Genomic DNA, 19,271 nt, shown 5'->3' with positions numbered 1-19,271 from the left:
CTGAGCACTCATGCATGGCAGTGTTAACTCATCACTACTCAGTACAAGTACCAAGCACCGAGCATGGTATTGCTCGCTCATCACTAATTATTAACTATTCAAGCAAAGGAATTTTACAGTAAACACTTGTTCATAAGTAATTTCGATTGTAAAGTCAAGGGTTGTGCATGGTGAGTAAGTACGGTAAAGTCTTGCTGTCTAAGAAAAAATGCAAAAGGGAAGGTAACATTTCTTAAGCACATTTTTCTAAAATTCTATAAAAGTCCTCTCAATGATACAGTTTACATGTGGATATCTGCAATTGTGAATTGTTATACTACTTATTCAACAATATATACTTACCAATGTAATACATATATGTTGAGCGTACAAAGGCCATTATCAGAAGTCCAGAACCAAACGAAATTATTCCAATAGTAATCAATCCCAAATCACCTGTAAATCGAGAAAAAATCAACACTCCTAGAAAGCTGGTGATGTAGGTCATGTAAGCAGCTGCATTGCCATAGCCGACATCTACAGGACCCCAATTCAGAGGCTTCTTTAGAACAAACACATTGACAACATCATTAGTTGCTGAAAGAGCAACATTACAAATTATAGCACTGACAAACAACGCAATAAGAATATGCTTTGATGGTTCTTTAGGAACTGAATTTTCAGTCTTGTCCTCTTGTATAGTCATTTTTGTAGATTCTCTTAATAGTCTGGTGGGCTCTGAGTTATCATTTTTTTCTGGTGTCCTCAGGATAAAAACGCAGTATAGGACACAAAATGCATAGCCACCAATGCTACAACACATCAGGATAGTGCCTTGATGGCTCGTTATATGTAAAAACACAAATAAATGTCCCGATACTAAACTGCCTATAAATCCTGCTAAGCCATACACCATTTCAATAATAACAAGTTGAAGAGATCGTCTGCTTTCAGAAGAACATAAGGAAGCCCAGGCCATAACACCGGCCCAATAGGTTGTGAACCAGCCCGTTAAACCATTCAGTGCGGCTGAGCCAAACATCACTTCCACTGGCCATTCCCAGATGATGACAAACAACAAGAACATTCTTGATAGGAGGTATCCGAGCAATGGCACACATATAGTGACTTTCCTGCTGGTCCTGTCTCCAATTTTGGTTAAGACATAGGCAGACAGAAGAGGCGTTAATCCTATGATGACATTGTAAATGATGTAGAAGTTGGAGACTGCTTTCTGTAGCATGTCATCTCTGCTAGAGTTGGATGGAACCTCTTGGCTGTCGATGGATGTGTTGTAATGATTTCTTACCACCATAAGGAGTGCCGTATCATAGAAGGAGCTAGCAACCTGAGCGCCTGCAACCACTGGCTCAATCCACGTCCTAGCCATCACAATTAGCAGATAATTAGCCTGAAGAGGACCTGTAGGTTGTGAGAAAACACAAAAATGGCAATGTGAACTAGATGGACCTAGGTCTTTTTTCAACCTAAGTAACTATGTAACTATAATAAATATTCAAAATAGATATCATTAGCATAAAGGAAGAATTACTTCGGTATGAGAATGATGGACTTTTCTTTTACTTTAGTCAAAATCCCACAAAATTAACTGAGTTTTCCTATGCTGGGACTCAACTGTGAGGGATAAATTTGGTAAAATGGTAAATTGAGCTTTTTGATTAAATCTAGCAGGATTCTTAGCGAACAGATTACCTTTTTTCTTTTTTGTCATCACTTATTTATTTTACTTACAGTATATAGCACCATTAATTCCACAGCGCTTTACAGACATCATCACTGTCCCCATTGGGGGTCACAATCTAAAACCCTTTTAATATTCCCCTGTATGTTATGTAGCCTCACCAGAGGAGGATGAGACGGCTAATGTTAAAGGGTTATTCTGCAAGAAGGAGACCACTGCCTGTAAGGACTAGGCTTCATTCACACTGTGTTTTTCCAGTTTGGTGGTGGAAAACATCTAGAACACTTCCTAAAGACATCTCCGATGGATGACAATATATAGCAGTGACATCCGATGCCCACAGGCTCCCATGATAGAAAAAAAGAGAAAAAAACACAAAAAAACCCCTCTGTATACTGCATAGTCTTTGTATTTTTTTAGTTTGTTGAGTTTGTTGGTGGTAAACATCTACAACACTTCCAAAAGAACACCTCCGATCACAATATATAGGCTATTAGCGGTATCCGATGCCTACTGAGGCTCCCAGGTTATAAAAATAAGAGAAAAAAACCCACACCCTGTGTATATGCCCAGTCTTATGGCCAGCTGAATATTATACTTACACATGCCCGTCCAATAGAGGATTATAAGTCAGCACACTTCTTAAAGGTCCGGAGCTTCTATTACCAAATTAGAAAGTAAGAAACTTTCCAGTTGGTAAATGTAAAGTGAGATAATAGAGGGGTATACCAGTATCAGCACATAATTGGTTTCCATTGCACAATGGAAACTTATCCAATTCTCTGATTTAGGCTGGAGTCATATTCGTGTATGGCATCCGATGCGAGAGCAATTGATGCAATTTGCTAATGACCCTCGGCTTAGGTTCTCCTGCGAGTCTGAGCCGAGTGTTATGCGACTGACTCGATTTTGCGATCGGGTCACAGCTGCAAAGCTGAGAGTGAGTGCTGCGGAGGAGAAGGAGAGGTTAATCTCCCTATCTCTTCCATTGTCAGCCTGTGCATGTATCGCACTGCACTGGGATAACATCCGAGTGCAGTGCGATGTTTTTCTCACACCCATAGACTTGTATGGGTGCGAGTGACACGGCTCTCGCAGAGAATCGTATACTGTGATTTTTTTTTTCCTCAGTCCGTTTAGGGCTGAGTAAAAACTCACAGATCTGAGCTGCAGCATTGTCTAACATAGGGCTGAGTGCAATGCGAGATTTTCTCACATTGCACTCGTGCGAGTCATACGCCAGTGTCACTCCGGCCTTGCTTTCTGTATCCTCACAGGCTTCAAAATGTTTGCACCCTTTTAACAGAAACTGTCATTGGATGAAAATCTGCCCTGGTAATGGGATGGACACACAGGTTCACGGGCTGTTAAACAGTACACTATGACAGTTGCAATTGTGATGCCCTGGACTAGCCAGATAGTCACAGATAGGCCCTTGCACAACACCTATCCCCTAATAAGGTGACACCAGCCAACCTACAAAACCCTAGTCACCTCCCTCTGAGTTTGATGTCCACACCAGGGGGTGGAGCCAGGCGGTTATCCACGCCCACCTAGGAATTCACAGGCCCAGAGGCAGGAGAACCTAGGCAGATCAGTTTTGACAGTGGAAGTGAAAGGAGGCGAGTAGAGTGTGGAGGAGTAAATCTGCCTAGTGTCCTGGGTAGGAGCCCGGACACCTTGACTAGGAGGCAGACGGTGGTGGCCGTCTGCAGGAGCTGGGAAGACAGCCGGTGGAACCGTAGGTAACTGGGACAGGGTCCCGCCGGTACCGAACCGAGGAACCGACTGGAAACCGGAGCACAAGTTGGGGGTACTCAGACCCTGAAACGCAGTCCCGAAACTACCGGACTCCGTTAATTAACTGATTGAGGTCTGGACATTAGGTTCTTTCCCACCCAAGTCCCGAGAGAAGGCAACGGCCCACCAATACCGGATAACGGCCACTGCACAGGCCAAGAGATCCAAAGGGCCAGCGCCTGCGGGCAAAGGGCTCTCTCGACACAAAACGCCGGGGAGCGGACGTCCGTCGCTGAAGCGCGGCTGCCCACAGCTACTACGAAAGTGCAGGAGAAAGACGAACACCACTAGCCTGTTGGGGGAACCAGAAGCAGCCGGCTACGGGCACCGACCACCATCTTTTTGGTTTATCAGAGACTCCCGTGTATCTGTCAGAGTGAGTACCACGGGGTCCTCGGGCCACGCACCGTCCTGCCCCGCCGAGCACCGACATCTCCTCCACCAACCCGTGTCCCGGGGCCACCACCCCTGCCCACGGAGGCGTTAACACCAAAAACTGCACCAACATCTCCCCCGGGGTGCCTAGTAAACAGCAGCGGTGGTGCTCACATTGACCACAACCCATGGGTGGCGTCACGAACTCAAACAAACAAACCACGGCTGAGGCCGTGATCCACCAAAACTCCCCTTCAAAGCGCCAGCCCCTTGAAGAGCGAAGTGACCCCCGGTCCGGAGGCGCTCGAGCCACCGACACACACACGAGCCCGGATCCGAGTGGCTTGGCTGCAGCCGAGCGCAGGGCGGTACACATCGACTGTTCTGGCGTCACAAACAGGATTGAACCAATCCACTTACCGGTGTGCCTTGAAGTCAGCGGTGATCCGAAATTTGCAGAATCTGCCATCTTGCCGCCATCTTTTGGCGCAAAAATTCCCACCAAAGCCGTCTTCCCCGTAGAAAGGGCGCGAAAGGGAAGCCCCGCCCCCTGGGAATGAGCAGTGCCGAAAAGTGCGCGGCTGAAAAAGGAGACGAGTACTACGAAAAGACCAAGGGGAGAGCGGATGGAGGATGTCGGCGTTCAACCCCGTCGGCGACGGGGCGGGACTCCAAAGTGGACGAGGCGGAGTGGCTTATGATGCAGTGGACCACAGCCCGAATGAGCTACCCGCAGGGACCGCTGCCTGGTTGGAGCGGGAGCTGGGTCGATTCTGCATCTGGGTGAGAGCCCAGACGCTGCAGCAAGTGCTCGACTGGAAGGCGGAGGTCCGCAGGCTGGTTTCCATGGTGTGGGCCCAAGAGCAGAAGCTGGCATCCGCCATGCAGCGCCAGGACAAAGCTACGCAGACCCCCACATCATCCCTCAGCAGCTGGGAGCTGGAACCCGCCAGTACCGTGACGGGTGGGCCCCGTATAGCGTCGCTTATGGAAGAAGAGGTGCCGCACACGCTACCCCCGACACCGTTCCCGATGGAGATCCAAAGCCCTGGGGCCCACTGCACCTGGGAAGGGAGCCCGGTGACCCGGCAGAGGATGGCGCAGTATGGCCCTCTGCAATGGACTAGCCTCCGTAAGTTACCCCCTAAAGTTCCAGTTTTAAGGTTTTAATGTTTCACATGAAGGACCTGCTCCCGTTTAACCTCCTTCCTTTGTTGAACGTCCCCAAAGTTCCCGGGGTACGCCATCCTGCCTACAGGGTGGAAGGAGGAGGACCTTGCCCGACTTGTTGAACGTCACTGGGGTCAGAGCCCCAGTGGGCGCCATCAGGGGTCGTAGCCCCTGGTGGAGGATGGCAAGGAGTTGGAGGAGTACGGACAGTTACTGTTGATTGAACCAGCCGGGAGGAGCAGTCGTACCCGCACCACCGGCAGCTGAAGATGGGGTCTTTATGAACAGTGCTGCCCGTGAGTGAAGGTGGCATTGGGGACCGTGCTGCCCGGTGGTGGACCGTGGGAAAGCTGCAGGAGGAAGCTGTGCCGGCAGCAAACCCCCGTGTTGTAAATAATCCCCGGACCCTCATATCCTGTCCTACAGTCTCCGGAGAGGCTGGTTGGAGGAAGGGCCGGCGGCAGAGTCAGCCGAGGTCCCGTCACCAGTGCAACCGGTGACAACCCTCCGGGTCCAGGGGTTCCCTGGACGTGGGGCCTCTGAGAGACTGCTGGGTATGGAACTTTGTACTCGGCCCGTTGTGGGCAATACCCGTACCTGGGCCTGTTTCCTGGACTGGGGAAAAGGGGTGCTGACCTGTTTTTAGAGGCAGCATCAAGGTGCAGGTTTGCTTGGGTGGGCAAGCGGAAGGACCCGGTCCCATTTTGTAGTTTAATAAAAATGTTTTAAAGTTAGTAACGTTAAAGCAAAAATGCCTCCTGTAAGGGAAGATCCTGAAGAACTACGTAAATGTAAATATGTTATTATACTTGTATATGTTTTCCCGTTTGTCTTTTTCAGTTTCAAGCAACAAAAATAAACCGGTGGTGGTCGGGCAGCCCACGGACGGTCTGCATTTAACCAAGGGGGAGTGTGACGCCCTGGACTAGCCAGGTAGTCACAGATAGGCCCTTGCACAACACCCATCCCCTAATAAGGTGACACCAGCCAACCTACAAAACCCTAGTCACCTCCCTCTGGGTTTGATGTCCACACCAGGGGCGCGGAGCCAGACGGTTGTCCATGCCCACCTAGGAGTTCACAGGCCCAGAGGCAGGAGAACCCAGGCAGATCAGTTTTGACAGTGGAAGTGAAAGGAGGCGAGTAGAGTGTGGAGGAGTAAATCTGCCTAGTGTCCTGGGTAGGAGCCTGGACATCTTGACTAGGAGGCAGACGGTGGTGGCCGTCTGCAGGAGCCGGGAAGACAGCTGGTGGAACCGTAGGTAACCGGGACAGGGTAGTGGCCTGCCGGTACCGAACCAGGGAACCGGCTGGAAACCGGAGCACAAGTTGGGGGTACTCAGACCCTGAAACGCGGTCCCGAAACTACCAGACCCCGTTAATTAACTGATTGAGGTCTGGACATTAGGTCCTTTCCCACCCAAGTCCCGAAAGAAGGCAACAGCCGACCGATACCGGATAATGGCCACCGCACAGGCCGAGAGATCCAAAGGGTCAGCGCCTGCAGGCGACGTGCTCTCCCGATACAAAATGCCAGGGAGTGGACTTCCGTCACTGAAGCACGGCTGTCCATAGCTACTAAGAAGGTGCAGGAGAAAGGCGGACACCACCAGCCCGTTGGGGGAACTAGAAGCAGCCGGCTGCGGGCACCAACCACCATCTTTTTGGTTTACCAGAGACTCCCGTGTATCTGTCAGAGTGAGTACCACTGGGCCCTCGGGCCACGCACCGCCCTCCCCCGCCGAGCACGGACATCTCCTCCACCAACCCAGGTCCCGGGTCCACCACACCTGCCCACGGAGGGGTTAACACCAAAAGCTGCACCAACATCTCCCCCGGGGTGCCTAGTAAACAGCAGCGGTGGTGCTCACATTCACGTGGCGTCACAAACTCAAACAAACAAACCACAGCCTCGGCCGTGATCCACCAAAACTCCCCTTCAAAGCGCCAGCCCCTTGCAGAGCGAAGTGACCCCCGGTCCGGAGGCGCTCGAGCCACTGACACACACACGAGCCCGGGACTGAGTGGCTCGGCTGCAGCCGAGTGCGGGGCGGTATACAGTTAAGCAGAGATTCCCTTTGCCGAGCAGGAGTCATCATATAGGAAAAAAAAAAATTGATATGAAAAGGAAATTAAAAAAGTCTAACTTTTTATTATGCAATAATTAAGCTTTATTTCCATGACTAAGGACTTATGTAAGATCTTAAACGTGTCAGCTGGATGACATGTGATTCTATATGTGGACTTTAATAAGTCTGGAAGAGCTAAATATCTATTGTCCACTCTCTCAGTGCTAGACATTTGTATATCTATATTCTAAAATAGTAATACTAATTTAAAGGGAATCAGTCACCAGGTTTTTGCTACAGCATCTGTAAGCAGCATAATGTAGGGTCAGAGTTGCTGATTCCAGCGATGTGTCTCTTACTGGACTGCTCGTTGTCATTTTGATAAAATCACTGTTCTATGTGCTGCAGATCTATCAGTTCTCTGAATACTGAGCTCTATATAACCCAGTGCACAACACTGATTGTCAGCTTTCTGTGTACACTAAACATGGACAGAAAGCTACCAATTAGTGATGGGGTTACATAGAGCTCAGGAATATAGAGGACTACATGCTATCAGGTTTACTAGTCACCATATTCATGAGCTCTATATAACCCCACCACTGATTGGGAGCTTTCTGTCCATGTATAGTGTACACAGAAAGATGCCAATCAGTAATGGGGTTATACAGAGCTCAGGAATATAGAGGACTACATGCTATCAGGTTTACTAGTGTCCAAATTCATGAGCTCTGTATAATCCCACCACTGATTGGGAGCTTTCTGCCCATATATTGTGTACACAGAAAGCTGCCAATCAGTGGTGGGGTTATACAGTCCCTGACAGAAGTTCTGTCGTTTATCCATGTTATGTAAATAAAAGCTTATAACCTGACTTTAAATTCATCCATTGGTTTCATAAATCACTCTTTAGAAAGCTGAAACCCTCCCAAATTTGGTTTAGGTTATGAAAATAAAGTTGCTGCAAAGCTGAAATATTGATCATTTAATGAGCCCAGAAAGGTCAGATTTTGGCAAGACAAAAGTTTTGTCGCCTTGTCATATAATGCACCCAATCCTAGTTTACATCCTCACCTGTGCTCACTAAATGATCGGTTAATTAGTGGGTGTGTATAAAAAGAAACCCAGCACCCCAGACTTTCAGTTGAACTGCAACTTGACCTCTGATAACATGCCAAAAATCCACCGTGACCATAGCATTGATTATCAAGAGGCTGAAGAACAGATCCGCTGGCACCTTTAATGTGTCTCAGCATCAAGTACAAAGAATTAAAAAAAGATTTGAAGAGAATGGAGATGTTTTTGACAAGCCCAGGTCCGGCAGACCCCACAAGACAAGTGCTCAGGAGGAACGTTTGTTGGTTAGAAAATCCAAAGCCAGACCCTCTTCCATTGCAGCAGAGCTCCAACAGGCTTGGTCACCTCAAGTCCCTGTGTCAACTAGAACAGTTTGTAGGATTCTGTCTCGAAATGACTTCTATGGTTGAATCAGTGCCCAGAAGCCAGCACTAAACAAAAGGCAATTAAAAAAACGGTGTGGCATTTGCCAAGTCCCACAGCCTGCTAAACAGATGGACAAGTGGCAGAAGGTGGATTTCTCTGATGAATCTTCCATTGAATTACACCACAGCTGCCGCAAATACTGCAGGAGACCCACTGGAGCCCCTATGGATGCAGAAAACAGTTACGTTTGGTGGTGGAAAGATCATCATCTGGGGTTGCATCCAGTATGGGGGTGTGCAAAACATTTGCAAGGTGGAAGGCAATATCAATAGCCTAACATATCAAGAAGTATTAGATACCTCTTATATTCCCAATCATAAAAGGGGTCAAATTCTGCAGCAGGATGATGCTCCATCTCATACATCCATCTCTACAAAAAAGTTCCTCCTGGCAAAGAAGATCAAGGTGCTCAATGACTAGCCCTTAGTCACCAGACATGAACATTGAGCATGTTTGGGGTAGGATGAAAGAGGAAGCTTGGAAGACAAAACCAAAGAATCTAGATGAAATCTGGAGGCATGTAAGACTGCATTCTTTGCTCTTCCTGATGACTTCATCAATAAATTGTATGAATCATTGTTGAACCGCATGGATGCAGTCCTTCAAGCTCATGGAAGTCACACAAAATATTAAATATGTCTCTAGTAGCACTACAACTTAATTCACCAATGTTATGCAACATACAGTATCTTTATATTAGAAGTTAATTATTTGTTTGAATTTCACATTACTTTCTGTGGGCAACAAAACTTTTGTCTTGCCAAAATCTGACCTTTCTGTGTTCATTAAATGATCAATATTTCAGCTTTGCAGCAACTTTATTTTCATAACCTAAACCAAATTTGGGAGGGTTTCAGCTCTCAAAAGAGTAATTTATGAAACCAATGGATGAATTTAAAATCAGGTTATAAGCTTTTATTTACATTACATGGATAAGCGACAGAACTTCTGTCAGGGACTGTACAGAGCTCAGGAATATTGAGGACTATATGGCATTAGGTTTGTAGTCCTCTAGTGATAATGTCCAGTTGATAAAAAGTTTTAACAAAACTACAGCAAGCAGCCAAATAAATGACATATTACTGAAGACAGGGTCTCTCCCACTATGTTATTATCAATGGCAAAACCCTGATGCAGATTTTTTTTAAGCCATTAAACATGAAGGAATATTTTATAAAAAAAAAATGTTTTAGAATTAAGGTTGTGCAAAAGCAGGACAGAATTAGAGTTTGTCTATACTAAAGATATACACCATGTTCCAAATTATTATGCAAATCGGATTTAAGTGTCATAGCGATTTTTTTTTTTTTTCCAATGAAACGCATTGATGGTATTGTGTCTCAGGGTTCTTTGGATCACTGAAATCAATCTCAGATACCTGTGATAATTAGTTTGCCAGATGAGGCCAATAAAAGGAAAACTGGATGTTCCACAATATTGAGCAGGCCACAGTTTTCAAGTAACATGGGAAAGAAAAAGGATCTCTCTGCTCGCCATGTCGAAACTGTGCAGAAGGGTGCATAGGTCCTTGATCTGAGACCACTCCATCAGGGTGATCTGACCCACCTCTGCATCTCGTTGGCCCAGGCTATACGTCATGACGTATTGCACCAGGGCTCTGCGGTGCTGCCACAGTCGCTGTAACATGTGGAGAGTTGAATTCCAGCGTGTCGCCACATCGCATTTCAGGCGATGAACCGGCAGGCCGAAAGACTTCTGGAGCGATGCAAGTCGCTCAGCTGCGGCGCTTGAACGGCGAAAGTGAGCAGACAGTTTTCGTGCCCTGTTCAGAAGGCCATCTAGGCCGGGATAGTGTGTTAAAAATTGCTGGACGACAAGGTTCAACACGTGAGCCATACAAGGTACGTGTGTCACCTTGCCCAGGCGAAGGGCCGCACCCAGGTTTGCAGCATTGTCGCACACGGCCTTACCAGGCTGCAGGTTGAGTGGAGACAACCATTTATTAAACTCGGACCGCAGAGCTGACCACAACTCCTCAGCTGTGTGACTCTTATTCCCAAGACATGTCAAGCTAAAGACCGCCTGATGCCGTTGCGCTCTGCTGCCAGCATAGTAATGAGGGGTGCGTGATTCCTTCTGCGCAGTGAGAACGCTGGTGGCCTGACCAGGCAGGCTTGGGGCGGAGGTGGAGGACCCAGATGAGGTGGAGGATGCAGAAGCAGTGGCGGAACTTGGACAGACAGAGGATTGACACACAAGTCGTGGGGACGGCAAGACTTGTGCAGCAGACCCTTCACCATCAATCACCATAGTTACCCAGTGGCCAGTCAGCGACATGTAACGTCCCTGTCCATGCTTACTGGTCCAAGTATCTGTGGTGAAATGCACCCGTTCACACACAGAGTTTCTCAAGGAAGCGGTGATGTTGTGTGTGACATGCTGGTGTAGCGCGGGCACACCTTTCTTAGAGAAGTAGTGGCGACTAGGCATCTGGTACTGGGGCACAGCGACAGACATAAGGTCTCTAAAATCCTGTGTGTCCACTAGGCGGAAAGGCAGCATTTCGGTAGCCAACAGCTTACAGAGGGATAGAGTCAACCTCTTAGCTTTGTCATGGGTCGCAGGAAGTGGCCTTTTATTTCACCACATCTGAGGGACAGAGATCTGGCTGCTGTGTGTAGACGGTGTTGAGTAGGGTGTCCCTTGAAAAATGCAGGTTTGTGAGGAAAGTGCAGGCGGAGACATGATGTTGCCTTCTTCCAACGTTGGTGCTATCGATGTTTGAGAGAGCTGTACACAATCACTTGTTTCCCCTTCCAAACCAACTGACGACCTACCAAGCAAACTGCCTGTTGCGGTTACAGTGGTGGAAGTTGTGGGTGGAAAAACAGGTGTGACAGCTGTCCCCACAGTCCTAGAAGATGACGAGCGCGCGGATGCACTGGAAGGGGCAGGCGGTGGATGGTTGGCTCCGCTAGGCCGCATTGCAGCACGGTGAGCTTCCCACCAGGCCATATGATATTTATTCATGTGACGATTCATGGAAGAAGTTGTCAAACTGCTGAGGTTTTGACCTCTAGTAAGATAACCATGCCAAATGTTACAGATCACATAATTTGGGCGATCTTTTTTTATGTCAAAAAAGGACCAGGCTAGGCAAAGCTTAGAGGCCATGCGACCTGTTGATCCACCCCGAATAATGCTCAGAGGCAGAGTGGTGGCTGAGGATGCAGTTGTAGACGTGCTACCAGTGCTCCGACTGTGTCCAGGAAGGCGCAAGGTTACTTCGACGTCGGTTGCATCCTCCTCCACCGCCTCTGTTGACCTCCTCGAGTGTCTGACTGTGGGTTGACAGTAGGTGGGATCTAGAACTTCATCATCAATTGTTGTGTTTGCACTCCCCTCCCCCTCAGACCGCGCCTCTTCTTGCCCTGACCGAATATTTAAGTTGTCATCCGAATCGGGTATCTGCGTCTCATCTTCATCAGTATGTTCCTCATTGTCTATAACCACAGTTGTTGGAAAGGCAGCATTTTGGTAGCCAACAGTTTGCAGATGATGAAAGTCAACCTCCAAGCCATGTCATGCCCTTCTAAAAGCATGTAAAACACAGCGAGGGGACTCCAACCACAGTCTCCCTCGTTTCCACTAACTGGGCCACACACACCCCACTTGACTGGCATCGGTTGAGCCCCCTTTTGAAAAAGAAAAAGATGCTTTGCATGAAGCACTCTCAAAAATACGCGTGCCTTTCCCGTCCCCTGGCTGACCCAGGGGAAGAAAAGTCCTCTGAGAGCCATGACTTGTTCATCTTGGTTCTTTTAGAGACACAGCGAGGGGACTCCAACCACAGTCTCCCTCGTTTCCACTAAATGGGCCACACACACCCCTCTTGACTGACATCAGTTGATGCCCCTTTTCAAAATGAAAAAGATGCTTTGCATGAAGCACTCTCAAAAATACGCTTGCCTTTCCCGTCCCCTGGCTGACCCAGTTGAAGAAAAGTCCTCTGAGAGCCATGACTTGTTCATCTTGGTTCTTTTAGAGACACAGCGAGGGGACTCCAACCACAGTCTCCCTCGTTTCCACTAACTGGGCCACACACACCCCACTTGACTGGCATCGGTTGAGCCCCCTTTTGAAAAAGAAAAAGATGCTTTGCATGAAGCACTCTCAAAAATACGCGTGCCTTTCCCGTCCCCTGGCTGACCCAGGGGAAGAAAAGTCCTCTGAGAGCCATGACTTGTTCATCTTGGTTCTTTTAGAGACACAGCGAGGGGACTCCAACCACAGTCTCCCTCGTTTCCACTAAATGGGCCACACACACCCCTCTTGACTGACATCAGTTGATGCCCCTTTTCAAAATGAAAAAGATGCTTTGCATGAAGCACTCTCAAAAATACGCGTGCCTTTCCCGTCCCCTGGCTGACCCAGGGGAAGAAAAGTCCTCTGAGAGCCATGACTTGTTCATCTTGGTTCTTTTAGAGACACAGCGAGGGGACTCCAACCACAGTCTCCCTCGTTTCCACTAAATGGGCCACACACACCCCTCTTGACTGACATCAGTTGATGCCCCTTTTCAAAATGAAAAAGATGCTTTGCATGAAGCACTCTCAAAAATACGCGTGCCTTTCCCGTCCCCTGGCTGACCCAAGGGAAGAAAAGTCCTCTGAGAGCCATGACTTGTTCATCTTGGTTCTTTTAGAAACACAGTGAGGGGACTCCAACCACAGTCTCCCTCGTTTCCACTAACTGGGCCACACACACCCCACTTGACTGGCATCGGTTGAGCCCCCTTTTGAAAAAGAAAAAGATGCTTTGCATGAAGCACTCTCAAAAATACGCGTGCCTTTCCCGTCCCCTGGCTGACCCAGGGGAAGAAAAGTCCTCTGAGAGCCATGACTTGTTCATCTTGGTTCTTTTACAAACACAGCGAGGGGACTCCAACCACAGTCTCCCTCGTTTCCACTAATTGGGCCACGCACACCCCACTTGACTGGCATCAGTTGACCCCCCTTTTCAAAATGAAAAAGATGCTTTGCATGAAGCACTCTCAAAAATACGTGTGCCTTTCGCCTCCCCTGGCTGACCCAGGGGAAGAAAAGTCCTCTGAGAGCCATGACTTGTTCATCTTGGTTCTTTTATAAACACAGCGAGGGGACTCCAACCACAGTCTCCCTCATTTCCACTAATTGGGCCACAAACACCTCACTTGACTGGCATCAGTTGACCCCCCTTTTCAAAATGAAAAAGATGCTTTGCATGAAGCACTCTCAAAAATACGCGTGCCTTTCGCCTCCCCTGGCTGACCCAGGGGAAGAAAAGTCCTCTGAGAGCCATGTCCACATTGTCAGTGGACAGACATGTGTGCTTATCTGCCAGCAGACCCCCAGCAGCACTGAAGACAGGTTCCGAGAGAACGCTGGCTGCAGGACACGACAAGATCCCCAAGGCGTACGTGGCGAGCTCAGGCAATTTATCAAGATTGGAAGCCTAAAATGAGCAGGGCTCAAGTTGCACAATAATGGAATCGATGTTTCCTTGCATATACTCATATATCTGTATCTCCTCCTCTTTTTCCTTGTCCAGCTCTTTTGTTTTCACATGAGTATATGTCCTTGTCACTTTCCCATGTGTTGTGAGTTGTTTGTCACCTTTTGGACACCTTTGAGGGTGTTTTCTAGGTGTTTTTCTGTGTTTGTGATTGCCTGCCATTGTTTCCTATGCAGTTCGAGTTCGGTTCGTCGAACGTTCGACGAGCCGAACTTGAACGGGACCTCCGTTCGGCGAACCGACCTCGAACCGAACCGGGACCGGTTCGCTCATCTCTAGTCTCCACCCCCTGGTGTGTCCATCAAGCACTGAAGGGGGTGACTAGGGTTTTATGTTTGGCTGCTGTCACCTTGTTAGGGGACTGGTGTAGTGCGGGGCCCTATCTGTGACTACCTGGCCCGGCCAGGGCGTCACATCCCCCCTTTAGAGGGCGCTAGGGGACAGCACATTCCTATGTTCCCCCACGTGCCCGTCCGCGACCTCTCCTTGTCAGGACAGCCCGTCGACATTACCGTGGTCACGGCCCTTTTGTGGCGAATGGTGAAGTTGTATTGCTGGAGTGCCAGGCTCCATTGCAACAACCTCCCATTGGTCCCGGAGAGTGTGTAACCAGCTGAGGGGATTGTGGTCTGTCTCCACGATGAAGTAGCGCCCGTATAGGTAGGGTTGTAGACGCTGCAGAGCCCACATTATGGCTAGGCATTCCTTTTCTATCGTGGAGTAGGCCACCTCCGTCGTCAACAGCTTCCTGCTCAGGTACAAGACTGGGTGCTCTTGGCTCGCAGAGTCCACCTAGCTGAGCACCGCACCAAGGCTGAAGTCACTGGCGTCGGTTTGTACTACAAACCACCGCGTGAAGTCGGCTGCCTGTAGTACTGGTGAGCTGGACAGGGCAGTCTTGAGGGCCCGGAAGGCTGTCTCGCAGTCCACTGTCCAATTGACTGCGGAGGGCAGCTTCTTCTTGGTGAGGTCCGTCAGGGGCTTCACCAGGCTACTATAGTGTGGAACAAACCTCCTATAGTACCCGGCGGTCCCCAAGAAGGACATCACCTTCTTCTTGGTCCTGGGGGTGGGCCAGGACGTGATGGCCTCCACTTTCCCAGACTCTGGCTTCAGAGCTCCCCCGCCTACCCGGTGACTCAGGTAGAGGACCTCACTCATGGCCAGCTGACACTTGCCCGACTTGATGGTCAAACCTGCCTGGTGGATCCGCCTGAGCACCTGTGCTAGATGCTTTAGGTGATCCTCCCAGGTGGGACAGAAGATGGCGATGTCTTCCAGGTATGCGGCCGCGTATCCTTCAAGTCCCTTGAGCAGGGTGTTGACCATCCGCTGGAAAGTGGCAGGGGCATTCTTCATTCTGAATGGCATCACCGTGGACTCGTACAATCAAAATGGGGTAATAAAGGCAGAGCGTTCCCTGGCCTCGCGAGTAAGGGGGATCTGCCAATATCCCCGGCTCAGATCCATGATAGTCAGGTACTGAACCCCGGCCAACTGATCGAGCAGGTCATCGATGCGTGGCATTGGGTACGCATCGGCGACCGTGACAGCATTGAGCCCCCTGTAGTCCACGCAGAACCGAGTGGTTCGGTCCTTCTTTGGGACGAGGACTACAGGCGAAGCCCAAGCGCTGTTGGATGCCTGGATCACCCCCAGCTTCAGCATCTCGTCAATCTCCTGGCGCATGTGTTGCTGCACCTCCAGGGAGCACCGGATCGGGGAGTGACCCCGAGTGTCCACGTGATGAACAGCTAACTCAGTCCTTCCGGGCTGGTTCGTAAACAACTCCCGGAAGGGGTGTAGGATGGCCCACAGCTGGGACCGTTGGTCCTCCAAAAGCTGGTGGCCAACCTCCACATCCTCAAGGGATCCACCCGCCCTGACCTGGGCAAGCATATCCAAGAGGGTTTCTGTCTCTCCCTCTTCAGGCATGTTGCACACGGGGAGTGCACATGCCTTCCGCTCATGATGTGCCTTCATCATGTTCACATGGAAGGCCTTCCGCCTTCCACGGGCAGGGTCCAGGGTGACCAGGTACGTTACACGGTTGAGCTGCTGGTACACGAGGTATGGGAAAGTCCACTCGGGAGAAAATCTCCAGCAATGCGGTGGCCACCTTCTCGGCCCGAATGGACGACATGGCTACCGCTTCAGGGTACCGGGTGGCATAATCTACTACCATCATGTGAAGCGTTTCCCGGAGCTGCTGGGGATGGCCAGCGGGCCAACCAGATCCACAGCCACCCTCCTGAAAGGCTCATCAATGATGGTCAAAGATACCAGTGGGGCTTTGGGGCGTGGCCCCGCCTTCCCCACTCTCTGACAGGTGTCACACGAACGGCAGTAGGCAACCACATCGGTCCCAATCTTTGGCCAGTAGAAATGCTGGGTTAACCTGGCCTTGGTCTTAGCAATTCCTAGGTGTCCGGCCATAGGAGTCTCATGTGCAATCCGCAACAACTCCGTCCGGATAGGGTACCACCAACTGTCGGTCCCTGGGCCACGCCTCTGGTGAACCCTGCTGGACCGTGACCCGGTACAGCCATCTCTGGTCCCAGACCACTCGCTCCAGGTCCGATTCCGAGGGAGGCTGTGCCGCCTGCTCCTTAAGAGCTTTCAGGCTGTCATCAGCTTCTAAATCTGCCTGAAACCCCTGACTAGATGTGGCCAGAATCGAGGAGACTGCCACATCTTCAGTCAGTATCCCGGGACCTGTGTCCTGGCCTCCGCCTGACTCGGCTGCCACTTGGTAAGAAGGGGAAGAGCTATTGGAGCTCCGGGAGGCCCCTTGGGTTCCAGCACTCCCACTGCGGGTGACAGCGGCCACAGCTGCTGTTACCGTGGGGCGTGCCTGCTTCTCCTCCGTTCCTGACCAAGTCGCCGGTTCAGGCAGACCAATCTGCTTCCTGACACCCCGGTTGTGGGGGAACCCTGCACTGAGATCTTACCTGGGAGCACTTCTGCTCCTGGGCCAGGCCCAATTTCACCTGCCTGTTCCCCCTCTGCAGCAGCAGAACCCCGCTGTGAAATCTCTGGGGACCCCGCATTTGTTGTGGTAGCCCCCACCTCACGCACTGGCTTTCTCCCTGCAGTATCCTGCTCTCTGCAGATCCCAGCTCACTGGCTGATCACTTGTAAAGGCATTGTCACACCTTTCTCTGACCCCCTCCCTTGTCACAGCTGCAGCTGTGTGTGTGTCTGTGTAAGCAGAAGACCCAGAGCTCACTCTCTCCTCCCTTACATCATGTACAGATAACACATCAGCATCGCCAGGGGGTATGTCAGTACTGGCTGAAAGATCAGCCCTTGGGTATTCGGGGAGGTTATCCGCCCCAAATCTGTCCCACGTAACACTTTGGCGGGAATCCTATCAGTTATTCCCACCTCCCTCACCCCTCGTCCTGCGCCCCAATCCAAATAAACCTTGGCGACGGTCAGCTCTGGTTCAATGCCTCCAATCCCTGAGACAGCGAGGGTTTTTCCGGGTACCAAGTCTTGGGGGGGACACCATCTCAGGCTGTACCAGAGTCATCTCAGCGGCAGTGTCTCACAGTCCCAGGGTCATAGACCGGCCGACTGTGACAGGTTGTAAGTTGTCCAGGGACCTACCACCACCCCCACCCACACACATCACTGTGGGCGGTCTTTGGGACGGGGACGGGGCCAGGGCCTTGGGGCGCTGAGGGCACATGGCGTTGAAGTGTCCAGTTTGGTTGCACTGGTGGCAACGTCTTGGTTCTGCCACTAGCCTGGAGAGGGGAGCCGAGGGGGACACCCCTTGCAGTCTAGGGGCAGGTGGGGCAGTCGCAGGATTCATCTTACCCCCTCTCCAGGTGCTGCTGGCGGCCACTTTCTTGGCCTCAGGGGCCCGATTGTTGGTGTAGTCATCCGCCAGGGCAGCTGTAGCAGTGGACCCCTTTGGCTTCTGGTCTCGGATGAACTGGCAGAGATCCTCAGGGCAGTTCCACAAGAGTTGCTCCGTGATGAACAAATCCAGGATCTCTGGTCCGGTAGTAAGCTGCAGGTCTTGGGCCCAGTGGTCGGCAGCTATGGCAAGGGCCCGCCGGTGGTCAGCCCAGGTGTTCTTTGGTCCCTTCTGCAGGCTCCGGAACTTCTTGCGGTAGGACTCCGGAGTAAGGTTGTACTGTTGGATCAGGGCCCGCTTGATGATGTCATAGCCCTGATCTGCCTCAGCAGGCAAGTCCCCAAGGATATCCAGGGCCTTACCCCTTAAACGAGGGGTCAGGTACTTGGCCCACTGGTCCTTGTCCAGATGGTGCTGCAGGCAAGTCCGTTCAAAGGCCGTCAGAAAAAAGTCCAAGTCTCCATCCTTCTCCAGCACTGGGAAGTCCTCAACACGGACCTTTGGAAGCTTGGTGTCTCGATGGTCATGGGTGGATGGTGAGGGCTGGACCTGAGCTAACTGCAGCTGGTGGTCACACTCTGCCTGTCGCTCCACAGCCTCACGCTCTGCCTGTTGCTCCGCAGCCTCACGCGCTGCCTGTCGCTCCGCAGCCTCACACGCTGCCAGACGCCCATGCTCTGCCATGAGCATCTTGTAGGTGTTCTGGTCTCCAGCTGTAAGACTGGCCACAGCAGCTTGAAGGAGGGCTGCGGCACGCTGCAGAGCCAGGTGATGAGCGACCCCCTGCAGGGTCTGGCATCTGGCTCCCTGAGGACCTTTGGGTGGGCTCCTCCTCGCCTTGTCCATAATTGCCAGGTTGTGCGATGTCCTCTGCAGAGCTGTTATTGGGCGTCGGGCTCCTGGGGGACTCGTGGCAACCTCCTCATTGCTGCACACAACACCGTCCTCGCCCTCTTCGGCTTCTGCCTTAGCATTGGCCAGTTGCATAGCTCTGCTCCTGGTGCCATCAGCCATTCTTGCAGACTTTGGTCACTGACACAGAACTGCCACCTGATGCACCCACACACATTAGAGTATCTGCACTCTGACACTCTAGTACTGAGCTGGTCTTAAGACCCCAGCAGCCACAGCTGCTACTGGAAGTCTTTAGTGTCTGGGAGTATGGGTCTCACACGAACACACACTATTATCTCGATCCCACCGCTGGCCACCAATATGTCACGAAACGGGGGGTAGGAAGTGGAAGTTACAGCCTCCCTTTCCACCACCCGACAGACCGAGCACGTGACGC

At 50.7% G+C, this 19,271-nt stretch overlaps 1 protein-coding gene across 2 annotated transcripts in view; it reads right to left on the bottom strand.

Annotated features, from left to right (window-relative positions):
- The window catches only part of LOC142295640 (solute carrier family 46 member 2-like), a 44,725-nt gene that overhangs the window by 9,520 nt on the left and 15,934 nt on the right, over positions 1–19,271 (bottom strand). For both annotated transcript variants that reach the window (XM_075338740.1, XM_075338747.1), the window contains exon 2: positions 343–1,401. In XM_075338740.1, the coding sequence (XP_075194855.1) occupies positions 343–1,369 (1,027 nt within the window). In that variant the 5' untranslated portion in view covers positions 1,370–1,401. The remainder of the gene's footprint in view (positions 1–342; positions 1,402–19,271) is intronic.

The sequence above is a fragment of the Anomaloglossus baeobatrachus genome, chromosome 1, assembly GCF_048569485.1.
Source record: "Anomaloglossus baeobatrachus isolate aAnoBae1 chromosome 1, aAnoBae1.hap1, whole genome shotgun sequence".
In the NCBI taxonomy this organism is placed as follows: Eukaryota; Metazoa; Chordata; class Amphibia; order Anura; family Aromobatidae; genus Anomaloglossus; species Anomaloglossus baeobatrachus.
The sequence above is the reverse complement of the archived record's forward strand: the minus strand, read 5'-3'. Positions and strand labels throughout refer to the sequence as shown.